At 42.5% G+C, this 17,081-nt stretch overlaps 1 protein-coding gene across 6 annotated transcripts in view; it reads right to left on the bottom strand.

The window, feature by feature from the left end:
* The window catches only part of POPDC1 (popeye domain cAMP effector 1), a 158,247-nt gene that overhangs the window by 36,391 nt on the left and 104,775 nt on the right, over positions 1-17,081 (bottom strand). For all 6 annotated transcript variants that reach the window (XM_085611254.1, XM_085611257.1, XM_085611256.1 and 3 more), the window contains exons 3-5: positions 10,729-10,853; positions 5,855-6,042; positions 4,590-4,698 (exon numbers count right to left, since the gene is read on the bottom strand). In XM_085611254.1, coding sequence (XP_085467380.1) covers positions 4,590-4,698; positions 5,855-6,042; positions 10,729-10,853 — 422 coding nt within the window. The remainder of the gene's footprint in view (positions 1-4,589; positions 4,699-5,854; positions 6,043-10,728; positions 10,854-17,081) is intronic.

Here is a 17,081-nt window from a genome sequence, read left to right as displayed (position 1 = left end):
AATTGAGTAAGGCAATCGGGGTGGATAAATCCAAAACTATTATCAAAATTTGAAAATAGGAATCTTTAACTGGCTCCATTATCTTTATAAGATGTAATTTATTAGATATATAGGTCGTCAGAGCCCCTTTGGCCCTTCCATGAGAGGTATCCACGGCTGGAGTATGGAACGTTTTGAACCCATCTAGATGGACCGGATCCCTACTCCATGTTTCTTGTAGATAAATAGGATCTTGCATTTGAATAAAGTCTTGCCAGAGTGGATTACCAATTTTGGATTTAATACCGGCAATGTTCCATGAACATACGCTACAAGGTAGAGTACCGAGTGGGGGACAAACAGGAGGAACTAGAGTGGAATCTACCAACAAAAACATTGGTCTGCTCTCACTCTTCTCCGCTGGTCCCACTTCCAGTGCCGCCAACCCCCCTGCATTGCCCTCAAGCTCTGGTAAACAACAGGCTGACCCCATTCCTTCCTTGTTATTATCCATAGGATCACTCATAGGCTCTGCAACAATAGTTAAAGTATTTTGGGGAGAGTGAATTTGCTGTCAATCATTGTTATCTAAGCCACTTAAAATGTCAAAATGATTAAATGTTGGTATACTGTATCTTTCTCCTTCAAAATGCCCCTGGTTATACAATTGGGAACGATAACCCCACAACCTTTCCTGTCGTAAGGGGGGATAAAAAAAAATCAAGGGGAACAATGTTGACATAGTCAGTAGCTAAGTGGCCGGTATAGCATTTTTCAAGCATATGATTGACCAATAAGGGAGACCGGAAGGATACAATCACGCAGTCCCCTCTCAATGATTTAGCTGACGAACCAAGCCAGCAAACTCTTCTAACCATCTTAAAATTTGAGAAGAGAGCAGTATTCGACCCAAATTTGGTAGACAAAAAATGAAGGGCCTTATTCCTCAAGGTTGACCAATGTTCAAAAGCATTTGAAGGAAGAGGTGGGACATTTGCTAGCACCACAGTATAAGGTAGAGCCTCGGGGGGTAAGTTCAACGTAGGTAAACTAGATGTGGTAATTGCCTCGCGGGTGTCTGCAACAGTTCTTGTGGTAGTTAAATTTATATTGTGAGTTGGATTAGAAGGTCCTAAAACATTTATTCCAACAGGATTAATACCGCTTGAGCCAGTTGGCTCCTGCTGCGCACAACAGCCAAACACCTCTGATACTTTTGTTGGATTGCTATGTGTGTCAGGCAAAATTATTTGAGGTACAGCAGGGGGTAGAGTAAGAGGTACATTATCCTGAGGACCTTGCAAATTTCCCACCACTTGTTTTTCCATGTTATTGACCCTAGATTCAATATTTGTTAATTTTGTCATAATAGGTGCGAGAAGAGAAGTTAGAATATTCTCCATTTTCCCCCAAAAGCTCTCCCCTAATAACAAGTCACTCGTACAGATGTTAGGAGGGGCAGCTAAAGATTTGTTATTATCCTTTTTCCCTTGTTCCACATTAGATTTACTAACAGTTTTACAAGGTTTATGGGATCTCTTTGTTTTAACATTTAATAGTTGCGTCCCTTCCTTGTTGCTATGTTTTTGTTTGCATCTCGCCTTCTGGCCTCTAGTGGTCATTTGCGGTGTATCACTATTGATACTTTGCACTGAACCAATGATTGAGATTGGACTTAAAGATGAATCTAGTCCCGCCTGTACTATGGGGTTCTCATGCAGAAGTGGGAACTCAAGCGGTTCATTACTAGAAAAAATGGCCGGGGACAAAGAGAGCCTAGATTGTATGGGCATAGAGTCTCCAACTGACTGCTGCTGGGGAGCTACAGTATCCCCTATTTCTTGTAGTGTTCTAACCTCTGGGAGACCAATAAAAGATGGTACTATAAGAGAATCCTGAGAATTTGTAGTAAAGATCGATGCGTTATTAACAGGCAAAGGGGGGGCATGCCTGCTGGGAGTGATAGGGGCCTTTCAGTACTTTCAATGGCAGATACAACCACCCCAATTGTTTTTTGGAGCATACGATCAATTGCAGTCAAAGTTGGTAATGAAGTATTATTTGGCCTCGGGTCGTTATGGCCCTGAACAACCTTATGCTTCCCCATATCGGATATCGATCAAATACAGCAATATCTGCCTTAATAGTAACCATATACAATATACAATTATAGCACCGAGAATACACAAGTGATAAGTACAATGGGCAAAGTCCAAGGGAACTATTTCATTAAGAGAAATACGATGCCAGAACCAAAGGATAGGGCCCTGCCCGGCCTCCTCCGGCCCCGGACGGCCACAGACGGCCCGCCCTTTGCCCGGGCTTAGCCCGGTGCCGCCCGCGCGCGTCCCGCGACGCGGATGAAGCCTCGACCTTATGAGCGCCTCCGGGCGCGAAGACTGCAGGAAGTAGCCGCTAAGCAGCCTGGGAGCTGTAGTCTCCCCCTGTCGCGGCCGCGATGGATTCAGGTGGCGTCAGGGGAGACCAACAGCGTGAGGAGCCCAGGAGCGGCAAGATTGATGGTCCAACTGGCAACAGGTCCACAGGTCGGCAGGTAAGTAGATAGCAGGACTCCAAGGAAACACCCCCGCTCCACCGAGGGAGCCTTGACCTTATGAGCGCCTCCGCTCGTGAAGACTGCAGGAAGTAGCCACTAAGCAGCCTGGGAGCTGTAGTCTCCCCCTGTCGCGGCCGCGATGGAGTCAGGAGGCGTCAGGGGAGACCAACAGCGTGAGGAGCCCAGGAGCGGCAAGATTGACGGTCCAACTGGCAACAGGTCCACAGGTCGGCAGGTAAGTAGATAGCAGGACTCCAAGGAAACACCCCCGCTCCACCGAGGGAGCCTTGACCTTATGAGCGCCTCCGCGCGTGAAGACTGCAGGAAGTAGCCACTAAGCAGCCTGGGAGCTGTAGTCTCCCCCTGTCGCGGCCGCGATGGAGTCAGGCGGCGTCAGGGGAGACCAACAGCGTGAGGAGCCCAGGAGCGGCAAGATTGAAGGTCCAACTGGCAACGGGTCCACAGGTCGGCAGGTAAGTAGATAGCAGGACTCCAAAGAAATACTAAATACTTAGTGTTATTGGTGGAGTAGAACCTACAACATGGCCAATATCCTGGAGGCTTAGCAAGATTAGGCTTCAGCGAGACATTTGCCATTAACTATGAACAACTATATGCAAGGGGCACTCTCCACAAAGTGAACAAGACCATCCAATACTAAACGGTCTTCCTCTTCCCACGCTCTCTAATTTAGAGCAGACTTGAGTTAGATCTCCCAATCAAACCCGAAGAAATACAACAGACAATATCGGAAATGATCTCGGGCAAGAGGCCTGGCCCAAACGGGTTCCCAATGACATCTCTTAAGAAATATGCATCACTTGTGATACTGCGTCTGCTCACATTACTCAAAGAGACCTGCCTTGCTGGTTTCCTTCCCCATGACATGTGTGGAGCAACTATTTCTGTCAACTTGAAAGCGAGCAACTCTCCTTGTGACCGGAGCTCCTACTAACGCTTATTAATGCAAAAGTGAAGGTCCTTGCCAAGGTACTAGCAAACAGAATGTCCAAGGTGATCTGCACTCTCATTCATGATGACTAGAATGGCTTCATGCCAGGTTACAGTACCCGCCTCTGCCTTCGATGACAACACTTTGCAATGGCTCGAGCCCATAAATTTGATGGGTGAGGATGTTTTGATATCAGTCAACTTTGAAAAACATTTGACGCAGTGCCCTGGCTGTTCATGCACCTAGTGCTGCATAAGTTAGCTTTCAGCCCATAATTTAAAAGGTATATGGACGCGCAGTATACATCGCCATGGGCTCAGATCAAGTTGAACAGTGTGCTATCCTCAGAATATTTTGTAAATGTAATTATTCCCCCCATATCTTTGTATGTTATTGTGGGCACCTTTTCTCTTCTGAAGTAGATTTCCATCATTCCACAGATATCCATACTTCTTCCCCATTGTATTTGTTAGGGTGCTTCAGTTGCTTTACATTTGTGCTCAATATCCCTTTTGGCCACTACCAATCCCAGGCCAACAAATAACCACTCAAATCTATTAATACCCAATTCCTATAAAATGTGGGGCTGTGCAATTTGAGGTGTCAATGTGATGAATGCCTTTCCAATATCTTTGTATGACTATTCACTCCCACACTGTGTGCAGAAAATCGTCTATGGCTGTCCCACATCTCAAGCAATTTCGACAGGAATCTCTCTACAGTTGTCAGAGTCTTTGCCTTGTGTAATATATTCAGTGCAGGCAGTGGAACTGTATCAGTCTAAATGTGTTTGATATGACATTCTGATTTGGAGTTATCAATGCTGTTTCCCTGTTTGTGGCTTCCAACGTACATACACCCACATCCAATGCTTCTCTAATTTTGGGGTACATGTTGGGCACATGTATCACTAATATTTTTTATACTGTTGATATCATATTATAAGGCAGCCTTTCTCGTGTAAGTTTGGATTCTAGTGCTAGGTTCCTAAATGTGCATAGATCCCAAGAATGACATACTGGCTGAGCTTCACTTCTAGGATGTGGGCGAGCTACCAATATCTTTGAGCTACTTTTTGGAGATCCCTGATGTAGGATTTACCTGGAATTTCTCTCCCCGGTTCATCTGTGTTGATCGGAATTCTGGCGAATCTATATAGGCATTTGGATAAATATTATGCAGAAAATGACCTCGGTACGAGACCTTCATTCTAATAAAAAAAAGAGAAGATATTGAGTTAAGTTAATCTATGATGACCCATACTGATAAGTCTTTGTGACAATATCCTCAAAAATCTGGAAATGCAAAATTGGAAGAAATTAGTGACAAATCAACAATCTTCAGTCAAATATTGTTTGTCTTTCTGGATGATTTAGTTGGAATTACGTAGCACTAGTTTAAAATACAGAGCACTTTTAAACTTTAACTTTTGGCTCATTCTCATTAAGAAGTGACCTGTACTGTGGAAACTATTTGTTATTGCAAATTCAATAAGCCCTAGAAATATAGGAACATGAAAGAAGCTTGTAGTAAATATGTGACTATAGTACTTTAAAAAAATGACCAGGACTTTTTAATGATATGATTCAACATGCTACTGTTACAAATCTGCCTGTAATGTGATCTATAATGTACAGTCCATTCACATCCGTTTCAATAATTAAAAAAGAAAACGCAGAACTTGGCGAAACATAGGGAAAAGAAAATTATGATGGTACAAGGGGAATAGGGAAAATAGAAGCTGAAAAGAGGAGATGGAAGGAGAAGTGGAAAGACAAGAGGAGAATGATGAAGAGGGGAAGGTGAGTGGGGCAGAATATAAAGGAAAGGAGAAACTGTAGGAAAGCAGTTGAGCAAAACAAAGGAAGGAGGCTGGGAATAGTGAAGCAATACCAGTGAACAGGGGAACAATGTAGGTGAGGAGAATCAAGGTGAGGAGTTTAGTGTTGACAATTTGAAGAATCCTTTGGTTTAGGAGAGAATACTAATATGGGTTCCTACATCATCCTGGATTTTTTACTTTCCAAAGTTATTGGAACAGGTTATCAGATTGGTATACGTTCGTATGACTGTAACGGTGCAAAAGTCACATATATTTTTCTATTAGTAGTTCTTCTCACTTCTGAAATAGACGTCAATTACTCTTGAATTTCCAGGATCGTGACATGTTTACTGATCTACCTCATTCACAAAACGTTATTTCTGTCATTAAGCATTTCTTATATCTGGAAATTCATAAATAATTCCGAGCTAAGAGTGGAGTAAGACACACCTCTTCATCATACATTATTATCAGGTCTGGAAATTTAGTATATTCATAAATCATCCTGCTTACAATCAGATACATTTGTTTGTCAAGCACATACTTTCCTTTCAACAGGATACTTAAGCGATCATCCACAGATGTTTTATCCTCTGCAGCATATGCCTGTCCTTTTTGTAAAGTTTGTATATTGCAGAACTGGCCAGTGAGTCTCTGAAACAATTCTGGAGGTACATGAAGTGGTTCAAAGAGGCGTTTATAGATACCCTTCAGCTCCTTCTCAATCTTTATCTATGTAAAAGAAGAGCATGGCACTGATAAGCTTCATGAAATTGGTGTACACCGATAACAGAATATTGAGCATATGAGTGACTAGACAAAAGTAATTTGAAATGAAGAATAGGGCGACAAAGTATTAGTTCTGCTTTGCATTTGTTTGCACCAGAATTTTTTAAAGCAACAGTGATTTTAAAAATACATTTGATATATAGTCTTACTAAAATGTACTCAACATTTTAGTAACTCCGACAACATCATGCATAGGTGATTTCTGTGTTAAACAAGCAGTAATAAGGATAGAAAGACAAATCCAGTTGTCGAGATAAAATAAGGCAAGGTAATAAACGTTATTTGTTTGATTAATTAAAATCATTGCAAAAATCATAAAAACACCACACAAGCACATTTTGCAATCTTAGTGGCTTAATACATCCATTGAGTCAATGTAAACTAAAACATGATCACAAGAAGAAAGGCAGTTCCTAAATTAACAAAAAGCACTTGTGCAAATAAGCAATAAGAAAGAAACCCATCCAAAACTTCTACTAGCCAGACGCAACATACTGATTTACTTACTTATGGGTATACAAAATATGCGGCCCATGTGCAAAACATACTGTATTAAGCTGTTACTTATAGTTAATACTTGTCTAAGAAAAAATAAACACTTTACTTTTTTGATTAATAAGATGACCATAAAAAAGTCCCTATTAATTTTACCTAAAATATACATATATGTATACTTAATAAAACAGTTGGTGCACCAATATTAAATTAAAGACATAAATCTTAAAATCCAATTAAGTCCTACGAACCCTTGCAACTAATAAGATTACTTTAAGAAGCTAATCGTAGCGTTCTGGTAAATCTGGCCATATATTGAACATGCATTAATTAACCGGCAGTTGTCCAAACTTTTCGGTCATAACCACATCATAACCATACCAGAGTATAGCTACTCCAGAGAGTTCACTGAGTACAACTGATTATTGCATCTATTTAGCTCTCTGATGGCTAGATATAGAAATTTGATCAGGCGTCAAATGTGTAGGCAGTCTGTACCTTGCAGACTCGCCAAGAGGGCTGACATGATTGTTTGAACACCAAGTCTGTGAAAACTAGGTGTGAGCAGTGTACTCCGATCCATCGGCAGAGTTCAAGTAGTTTGCCACTCCACGCTACACTTGGAGCCTGGAGTTCGGCAATAACTCCACCCACCGCTGCGTAGCAAAGTTTACCGGCGCCCACCCCTACATCAGGATGTGACCGCCACGTCAGCCCCCCCACAGACACTGGTAATCAGCATGGCTTAAAATTGCCCTATGAAGCAGTCATCCAAAGTTAAATATTAGGGACCCATTACCAAATAGTGACTTGCAGTTTCATCTGCGTGTGTCACTTCACAGCCCTGAGGAGAGGGTGGGGGTGGTTGTTGTTCATTCCATTTGTGGCGCCTCACATAGGAGAGTGCTCTCGGACACGCACCTTTGAATCTCAATGCCGCCCACCATTTGTGAGAGCTGCTGTCCTCCTAAGGAGGCCTTCCCAAGCCTTGCCAACGAGGAAGGTGACAAATCTGGACTTTTGCTGTGTACAAATCCGTGGTTGCCCTGGGACAGCTGCAGGTGAAACAAACCCAATTGTTTCCCTGGAATGCTGTCAGAGTGAGAGCAAAAAGCCAGAAGGAAAGTTATCGATACCAGTTGCGCAATCTGCCAAAGGAGAAGGCTTGTAAATGTGCAATCATCGGACCTATCTGGTTCGACCAACGCCTTGAAATGGCAGCAACTAGCAGCGGTATGTTTATGGCAGCGTTAACGTAATATGTGAATGTTAATGTGAATGGCACTCTGCAACTAATGCGCCATAAGTATCAACCAGAAGTCTTTCAGAAGGTGCACAGATTTGCACATATATTCCAAAAATGAACACTCCCTGAACCCCTCCTACCATCATCTTATAGATGTTTCAGCGCTTTGAAGTAAGAAGACATAGCGCTTTATAATACTCCAAAATCAATACATTTGTAAAAAAACTCCAATCAATGTTCATATTATTCCCAATGCATGTGTTGCTTTTGTAGTTTGAGCTGGGCAAAGTTTCCGAAATTGACTCTGAGACATAACTACTTGATCATTGTCTAGGATTTAGGATCCCTGCTGTCACCATCATACGAGGAAGTGTAAGACTAATACAGACAACGGAAGAGAGTGTGGTTTTTTTTTGATTACAGGCGTTTGTGCTGCTGTCAAAATAGATAGTGATAGCATGTATTATCTATAACACTTCTCAACCTGCAATTATTAACAAAAAGGCTAAATAAAAAATTGACGTGGGAAAGAAACACCTTTAAAACAATACACCCTACTCACGGATGAACAGGATCCAGACATTCTTAATGCAACTGAATGCGTTTTTGTCATTGGGATGACTGTAGGCTTCAGAAGCGCCTTACTTTCTTAACACACGGGTGGATGGCCCTTGTAGGTGTGCACTCAGTGCTGGCAGGAAAGATTTTAAATCAGCTGGTGCTTAACCCCTTCTGTGCCACGCCCTTTCCCCCTCCTGTGCCGGGCGTTACATTAGTGGGCGGGTTTCATGACGAGATAGTCTCGTCATGGGCACAGCGCGACCGTGCTCCATGACGAGACTATCTCGTCATGGGCACAGAAGAGGTTAAGATGGATTATTGTGTGGAAATGTTTGGTCAGTGTGTGTCTCCTTTGTTGTGAGAGGGAGAACCAGGTAGTTCAGCTTCAGGACCATGCCAGCACTGCATATTCTTCCATCCTGGACTAACGAAGCTGTAATTGTTAATTAATAATGCGGGTAAAACTACACACTGTCAAAGTGCAGATATTTTCAGTGCAGTTGTGTTCTGCGCTCGCCTCTTTGCCTCATCCAGACTATGTCTGGGAGAGGAAGAGGTGCAGGTACAGGAAGAGGTGCAGGTACAGGAAGAGGTGCAGGTACAGGAAGAGGTGCAGGTACATTTACCAGTGGATGGTTATATTGACCCAGACAGAGCTCAAACCTGAGAATCCCCATATATCACTCCATCACTGACACATTTTGAGAAAATGAAGTCAACACACACACACACACAGCCTGCAAGTGAGGAGCCAAGGTTCAGAATCTTGTGTCAAACCTGGTTGTATCAGATGAAAGTGTCCATGATGGGTTAAGAACATCAACAGCACTGTCGTTCTCTACAGCACAATGTGCTACCAATAACTATAGGAACATTAACATAAATCTATGGAATGTGCACAGCATATAAAGTCAATCAGGAGGCAGGGATCTGGAATGGCAAATGAGGGCAAGGCGGGAGGGTATGACCTGTAAAGCAAGAAGCAGGCCTCATGGTGTCTGGAAAAGCAGGGAACGCGTGAGAGAATACCCGCTGGAGGTAAGAAACGGGAGAGGATAAGGGGACAGGCAATGAAACGATTTTTTTTGCATACAGGGCTTTAAGTCTTAGTTTTGGCACTATTAAGTATTATAAATTAATGATAGTACTATGGATGACGAGTCATTGGGCTGTGTGTGAAAAGCGAGGGGACAGAATATGAAGGAGCAGTAGGGAAATTAAACTATAGGCACATCAAGACAGGTTGAGTTTAACTTTAGCTAGCAGGAAGGAGAAAGGCATGCATGGGGCGACTACCCACCATTATCATGAAAAAGTTCCATGCAGCTGTGGCTACATTACAGGAGAATGGACCCTCACAATGCTGCACCTGCACCTTACTCCCCTCGCAGGCAGGTCGGAAGAGGTCTGTGTGATAACTATGTGTGGGATCACGTGGAAAGCAGTGCTTACCACTGGGCTCTTCCTGCTGCCATCAAGTATGCAAGTGGGTGTGCGACTACAAGCACCAAATCTCATATCACAGCTGTGGAAAAACGCAGAGGGGTGCAATATCTTTACTCTACACCCGGCAAAGAGGCAGGTTCCGGCATCCATCCTGCAGCACCCACACACTCTGGAAGCAGGGCCATCCTCTGCACGGTCATCTCCATATTGTACAAACATGGTGGCAGAAAAACCCGTAGTTGCCCCAGATGCCTGATGAGTTTACAGAAATTAGATACTTCAACTATCAGTTTTGCTGTTTCAAAATGTATAAAAAGAGCAATTACTATTAAGCAAGGTAATGAATCTGGCGTATTTATTCAATGAGTTTTTTAGTCCGTAATTTTATACTGTACCTTTTTTTCTTATCAATAGTTATATATTTCATTGAAATGTGCTTTGATGTTTTAGGTTTCTTTAACAGCTGTCTTATAGCCAACTAAAGATATACTGAATCTGAATCATAGAAGTTGCACCATCTGAGATGTCACGTGAAGACATCAGAGATGTAATCAGAGATGTCATACATAGTAAGTTTGCAATACTATGAATGAGCATTCAGTGCTGGAAACAGTATTGGGCGAATTGTAACCGCCATTTTCTTACTTTTTCAATTTTGTTAAAGGAACGTCAGTGTTAGCTAGAAAATATTTTCACTCAATTTATTTCCATTTGTCTAAAGAAAACTATTTGAAAGAATGTTAAATCATTTCTACTTCTGAAAAGTTTGTTATTTTGCCTTGAAATATTAGGTAAGATATCGAGATATGGACAAGCTATCATCTGCATTGGACAGTTGAAGCACTGAGTGTTGGAAAACATAGGTCATAAACAGTACTCACCGGTCTCTTCTTATACACCAAGTATACGAAATGCATTAAGTTGATGCATAAGAACACAGAATTCCAGATCACGATATCAATGGCGCATCGATAGAGACTTGCCCAAATGATAAAAAAAGTACATCCTATTAAAAAAAAAAATAACAGTTATAAACATGCTTATAATAGCACTATCTTCTTCTTTATTAATGTCTAGTAAAACCACCTCTAACATTGGGTCTGAGTGAAACAGGTCCACGTATGGGAAGTTATGACTTATTGCTTATTCATATACATATCATTTGGGCTAGGTGTGCTCTGTGTACAATGTGCATGGAAGTGTAGGGTATTCACTTACTTATGACACTTGCGTCTATTTATCTAATCAGAGCATTGCATAGTATATACAATCATATTTTTAGCAGCTTGCGCTACTTCACACATACATTTCACATACACTTTCTTTCATCAATAATTATTTTACCTATATTTGACACACCTTCCTACAAACGTTTTTAACAAACTGCATGAAGTGCACATGGTTGTGTGTCAGAATATCAATAACAAAATATGGACTGACACAAACATCTTGTCATAAATTTTGTTCACAAAAATATTGCCCCTTGGGTTTTGGTTTTCAAGGGTGATATTTGTTTCTAAGAGTTTTTAGGACACAAAAATGTTGTACGACGAAAATGTTGGCCTTGATATTCTGGTACTATACTATACAGGTCGTGTTCATTAGGCACACGCAGAATACACATATTGAATTTACCCATGGTAGTGTGATTCATGCAAATTTCATCCATCCAGACATTCATGTCTCATTTTCTTTTTTTGGCTTTTAAGCTCCTGTTTTCTAAGGGGGTGCTCCACTTCTTCCATCCGATCTCTCCCTTCTTGCCCTGTATTTCCACCCATCTATTTCTATTTTAATGACTTGTAGAGTCGCAACAGAACTGCTTCAATGGAAAGCCATTAAAATAGTCAGGTCTTAAGTTGTTTGGGAAAGATCCCCTTGGAAGGGCTAAGGCCAAGAGGGAGAGCATTCCATAGTTTGGGTGCTAAATGTCTAAATGACTTACCTTCCTCGCATGGCTTGACAAAGCATGGGACCACATCTAATCTCCGATTGCACGAGCGTAAATCTCTTGCAGGGCAGTAAAGGTGTACAAGCTGTGTGACAAAGTGTAGTCCTGCCTGAGTCAGCGCTTTATAGGTGTAGTACAAGGCTTTACATTTAATACATTTCTCAGTTGTGAGCCAATGAAGATCCTGGAACTGCGATGAAACATGGGCCCTCTATGAAGGAGGCCCAGGAAGCAGACAGCAGCAGCAGCATGAACAGTTTGAAGTTTTTTCAAAGACGTTTTGTTCACAACACTGCCATAATCTAGTCGAGTGTTAATAAGTGCCTGTATAACAGTCCTTTGGATGGATGCGGGAATAGATTATATAATCATCCTTAAAGATCTGAGGAGCCCAAAGCAGTGGGCCACTATCTTGTTAATCTGAACTTCAAGCAACAGTTTGCTTTCTAACCAGAATGCGAAATTTGTAAAAGTGTGTTTGGGCTTTGGAACAGGCCTAAATTGCTCAAACCACCACTGAGGACCCCAAAGGTAGGAGGATTCCATATCATTAAAGTCTCTGTTTTGCTGCCATTAAGTTTAAGTCAGTAAGAGCCCATCCACTGCGCTTATGCTACAGCCACCAAATCTAACTGATTTAAGCTGCAGGCAAGACTTGCCTGAGTCTGAGGATATGATAATCTGTGAATCATCTTTTTAGGAGAATATCGAGAGCACACATGCTTCAACGCTGTCTACTAGTGGACGAACGTAGAAATTAATAAACGTGAGGCCCAGAGAAGAACTTTAGGGGATGCCAAACTCTGTACACCCTACTGTGTAAACATAAGGGGTGGAGGCTACCAGGAACAATTGAAGGGTTTTGCATAAAGCCCGGCTTTCCTCAATTTTTTCAGCAGGCCAGCATGTGGTACAGCGTCAAGAGCAGCACTCAGATCGAAAATGAGGAATGAGGGATGCCGTTACACCCCTGTCCAGGATCAATTTAAGATCTTCCATTATCCCGAGAAATGCGGACTCAGTACTGTGATTAAACCTGATTAAAAATGATGAAGGCGGTTACGAGAATCAAGCTAATCTAACAACTGCCTGTTAATATGCTTTTCCAAAATGTTATCCTGCAATGGCAGGAGCGAGATAGGGTGGACATTCTCCGGTTTTGTTGCATCCAGAGTAGGCTTTTTATGCAGGGGCAATACACTTCATGTTTCCATGTTTGAGTAACCATGGATCAGTAGCTTAATCGATTCAAAAGATCAATAAAAACGGAAAATAACACAGGGGTACTTATTTTGAGGGTCCCAGGAGGTGCAGGGTTTAATTATGACCCAGAATGGAATGGAGGTGAAGAGTTGGCAACTTAAATAGGCAGATACTCAGGAAAGAGAGACACCTTATCAGGACTTTTGATAGTAGACACCTCATCGGAGGAGTCACCAGGAAAAGCAGCACAGATATCCACTACTTTCGTGTAGCTTGTTGCACCTATCTTCCATTACAGGAAGACTGGGGGCTTTAGACGTAGGGCGTTAGAGGGAATTAAGAACTGTAAACATTTATTTTACACATGGATAGCAGACAGCACGGATCTTCCAATCGTGTGTTGATGCAAGACTGAATTCAATTTTTTTTACAATGCAAATGGCCAGGAGCAATTTCTCTTGTGTTGGCTTGATACCATGCTTGCGTGCAAAACACAAATTCATCTTCAGTGGGCATTTTTTACCATGTCAATATACACATTGCACAGACAGAAGTACATGCAAATTACTGTGCATGTTGAAGGCGGGCTTTGCATTTGCCATATTTTATAACTGGAAAAATGTACTTAATAGCCTCTTATCCTTCACATATGTTCTGATAGCACATTATTATTAGCCCCAGGCCCTGGGATGCAAATGTTCAGAAACTAACTGTAAGAAATTGGATTATTAGTTAAAGGAGGTAAGTACCCACATCAAGTAATAATCACAATCCTTGTCAAGGTGAATCCTCAGGTATCTATGGCACAGAGCAGACAGGCCTAGCTTAGAGGCGATGTGTAAATTGTTTATACAGGACTAACACAGTAATAAAGTCAAAATGCAAACCAATAAAAAATCCTAAAATGAACTAGAAATACAGAGTGCACTTTAATAAACAAAATGACACCGAAATGACAAAACTGTAATAAGGGGAACCAGAGAGAGATATTTCTAAAGTTTTAGGTAGAAAAATCACCAAGAAGCACAAAGTGCCAATGATAGTCAATGGTCGTGGTAGAATAGTACCTAGGCACTATTTAATCCTGGAGCATGGGCCAATTACACCAAGCCGGTTCGTCCTGGTCTAAAATGTTACCTTCTGACGCTAGTCCATTAAGTCTCAATCCACCACAGGCATACACCTCGAAAACTCCCCAGAACTTCAAGGAAGGCACATAGAGACTCACAAGATGGCAGGCCAACAGGAGGGTCCAGACCTGGTCCAGTTGCCACCGGTCAGCTGGACATTTGCAGGAAAAGGTCTCCACTAGCTTGTTGTGTCCCTGTAGCTTGACTGGTCGGTCATTCTTATGACCCTTGGAGTTCACGTCTTTGTCCTAGCTACAAGAGGGAGAGCAGGTGCAGTCTTTTAGGCTCTTCTGAGGTCTCAGTCCTCGTATGATTTTCCAAAGGTCCAGGAGTGTTCTTAAGTGGGTGCCTGGGGGTGCCACATTTATGCTTGGCACAAGCTAGTGGGTGGGAATGGAGTAAATGCCCCTAGGCCAACCCCTACCCTCTTTGGCCATTTTCAAGATGGCCTAAGCCTTTGGCCACACTAAACATGGGTTCCAAGGGCATGTGTGTAGGGAGTGTACTATGGTAATCCCAGTGTCCTCCACATCTAACACCAAAATGCAGCTTGATGCCATCCCTGTACCCACAACAACCTCAGATACAGAAGTCTGGTACAACAAAGCTGAGAATTTAGCAATCGGACAATAGATCCACACAAATTGTTTTGTTATTCTGTTTCCGTCTGTTGAAGTGTGCCCCGAATGTTATATGTAAACCTAGCAGGCCTGTCAAACTGACTGTATTACTGTAGTGTGAAAACAGTCCCACTGTGATTGGGGCCTGACTTGCTGGGAAGATAACAGAAAGGCCCTTTCCAAATGTCAGCTAACATTTGCCTGTGACAAGGGAGACCTCTTTGAAGTGCGCCCCAAGTGTCATACGAAAATCCCCAGCAGACCTGTCAAGCAAGATGTGAGATTCAAGCAGGACTTGACACTTTAATGTAATGAATGATCTTCCCAGCCCCCCTTACATCTTCTGCAAGGTTCAGAGGAGTCCTCTCTGTTCATTCAGGGCAGCCAATTGTTTTGCTCCTGAGAACAAATTTACACCTCATTCACACATTTTTAAATGCTAATTACTGGCTGGCTGAAGTGGGACAACAAAATGTAGATTTAGCTTCTTTGGGATTCGGGCAGGGCAAAGGCAACTTTTTAAAAGTCATCTCTTCGTAGTATTAGGAAAAAGTTGAATTTACCATTGAATTGTTTTTTAACAACTATTAAACATAGTTTAGTTATTTTTCTAGGTAGTCCCATTCCTGAGATACAGGATTAGCATTTAATATCACACCACTGTGGTTCCCTTTCGAACAGCCAAACCTGCTACAATGTAAATAGCTTTGAGAGCATTTTCACTGTAAGGACATGTTTAACATTAAACGTTTACATTTCCTACTTATAAATACCATGCACCCTACCTAGGGCTACGTAGGTTGCAGGAGCGGCTGCTAGGGAAATGTAGTGGTGGGGTGCGGGGGAATTACAAAATAAGAAAAAATAAAGAAAATAAAAGCTCACTTACCAGCCGGTCACCACCTCTCCTCCATCCTCTTCTGTAGTCTCCAGGAACCACACAGGCTTCCAGACTCCCCTAGCAAACCCAACGCTGCTGTCACCAGCATGACAGAAGCGTTGTGATTGGTCTGAGCACCCAGGTTTGGCGCTCAGACAGGAAGTGGGAGCCTGTGCATGTTCTCCACCTGGCCTTGCAATAAAGCAGGGTGGAGAATATACTAAGTGTGCATGAGGGTTTGGCCTACCCAAGACGGCCGGCCAAACCGTCATGCACACTTATGTTGCAGCAACCACTCCTCTTCCCTGTGAGAAGAGCCAATCCCTGCCTGCCCCACCCTAACCGGGCTCGGGCTCCGTACAAAAAATAAAACGATAATAACGTAATGTTATTAACGTTGCTTTGTTATCATTTTATTTTTCATTTGACATCAGTGGGGCGACGCTCCTCCGCCTTAGCGGAGAAGTCGCGGATGTTAGGTTGTCATAAATATTTTAAATTATGGTTTAGGCCTATCAAAAGGGGTTATTTTCACAAGTCGAATTTGTAGTTAAACTGTGCACAGCTAGGGTACTGGTGGCAGGACTGCAGTCATGTTTACATTGCACAGTAGACGATGGCACAAAGGCTTCTGCAGTCCAGTTGTGACATCTACTATAGAGGCTCTGGGTAGGCCTGGGCGGTGAACTCTGCTCTGTTCGCTGAGTTTGCAGAGTTTTCTACACTCTGCGCTCCACGGAGTTTGCAAAGTGCAGAAAACTCAGCTCCACTTAGCGGAGTTTTTGCCCGCTCGCGCTCACCAGCGGTAAGTTGGCGAGCGCGAGCTGCCACTCGAGTAGAATTTCTACATGAGCAGCAAGAAGATCAGCATGAATGGCAGTTCACGCTGCACTCTGCCACTTGCGGAACTCCGTGGAGTTTTTATGTAACTTCGTGGAGTTCCACGTAGCGGAACTCCACGAACTCCGCCCAGGCCTAGCTCTGGGTACAACTTGGTACCATGTCATAGGGATTGAAAAGTAAGTTACATATGCCATTCAGCAATATATCAATTTTACCATGTTGAAATGGGTAGCACATGCACTTTACCTCTGGTTAGAAAAGGTAAAGTGCACAGAGTTCTATAGCCAACAAAAATAGAGTTCAGCAATATGGCAAAAAACATTAGGGTGACCCTGCAGAAAGGGCAAATTTCTAACACCAACTAGGTAATTCTCTAGAGCATACAAGTTTTCAGAGAACCTTTGTCGTACCTTTGCTAAGTGGTAAGGAGTGTCACAAAATCGCTCACATGTCTTTTCTGCACATCTCGTTTGACAATAAAAAGTGGTATGGCACCAAGCGTCAGTAGATACACTTTTGCACACCATGGGCAGATAAACAATAAGTGCTGCTTTGAGATCACTGAGATTAAATATTAGGGCAAATTATGGCTGGCATGCAGGACCAT

Source organism: Triturus cristatus, chromosome 6, assembly GCF_964204655.1.
Source record: "Triturus cristatus chromosome 6, aTriCri1.1, whole genome shotgun sequence".
In the NCBI taxonomy this organism is placed as follows: Eukaryota; Metazoa; Chordata; class Amphibia; order Caudata; family Salamandridae; genus Triturus; species Triturus cristatus.
The sequence above is the reverse complement of the archived record's forward strand: the minus strand, read 5'-3'. Positions and strand labels throughout refer to the sequence as shown.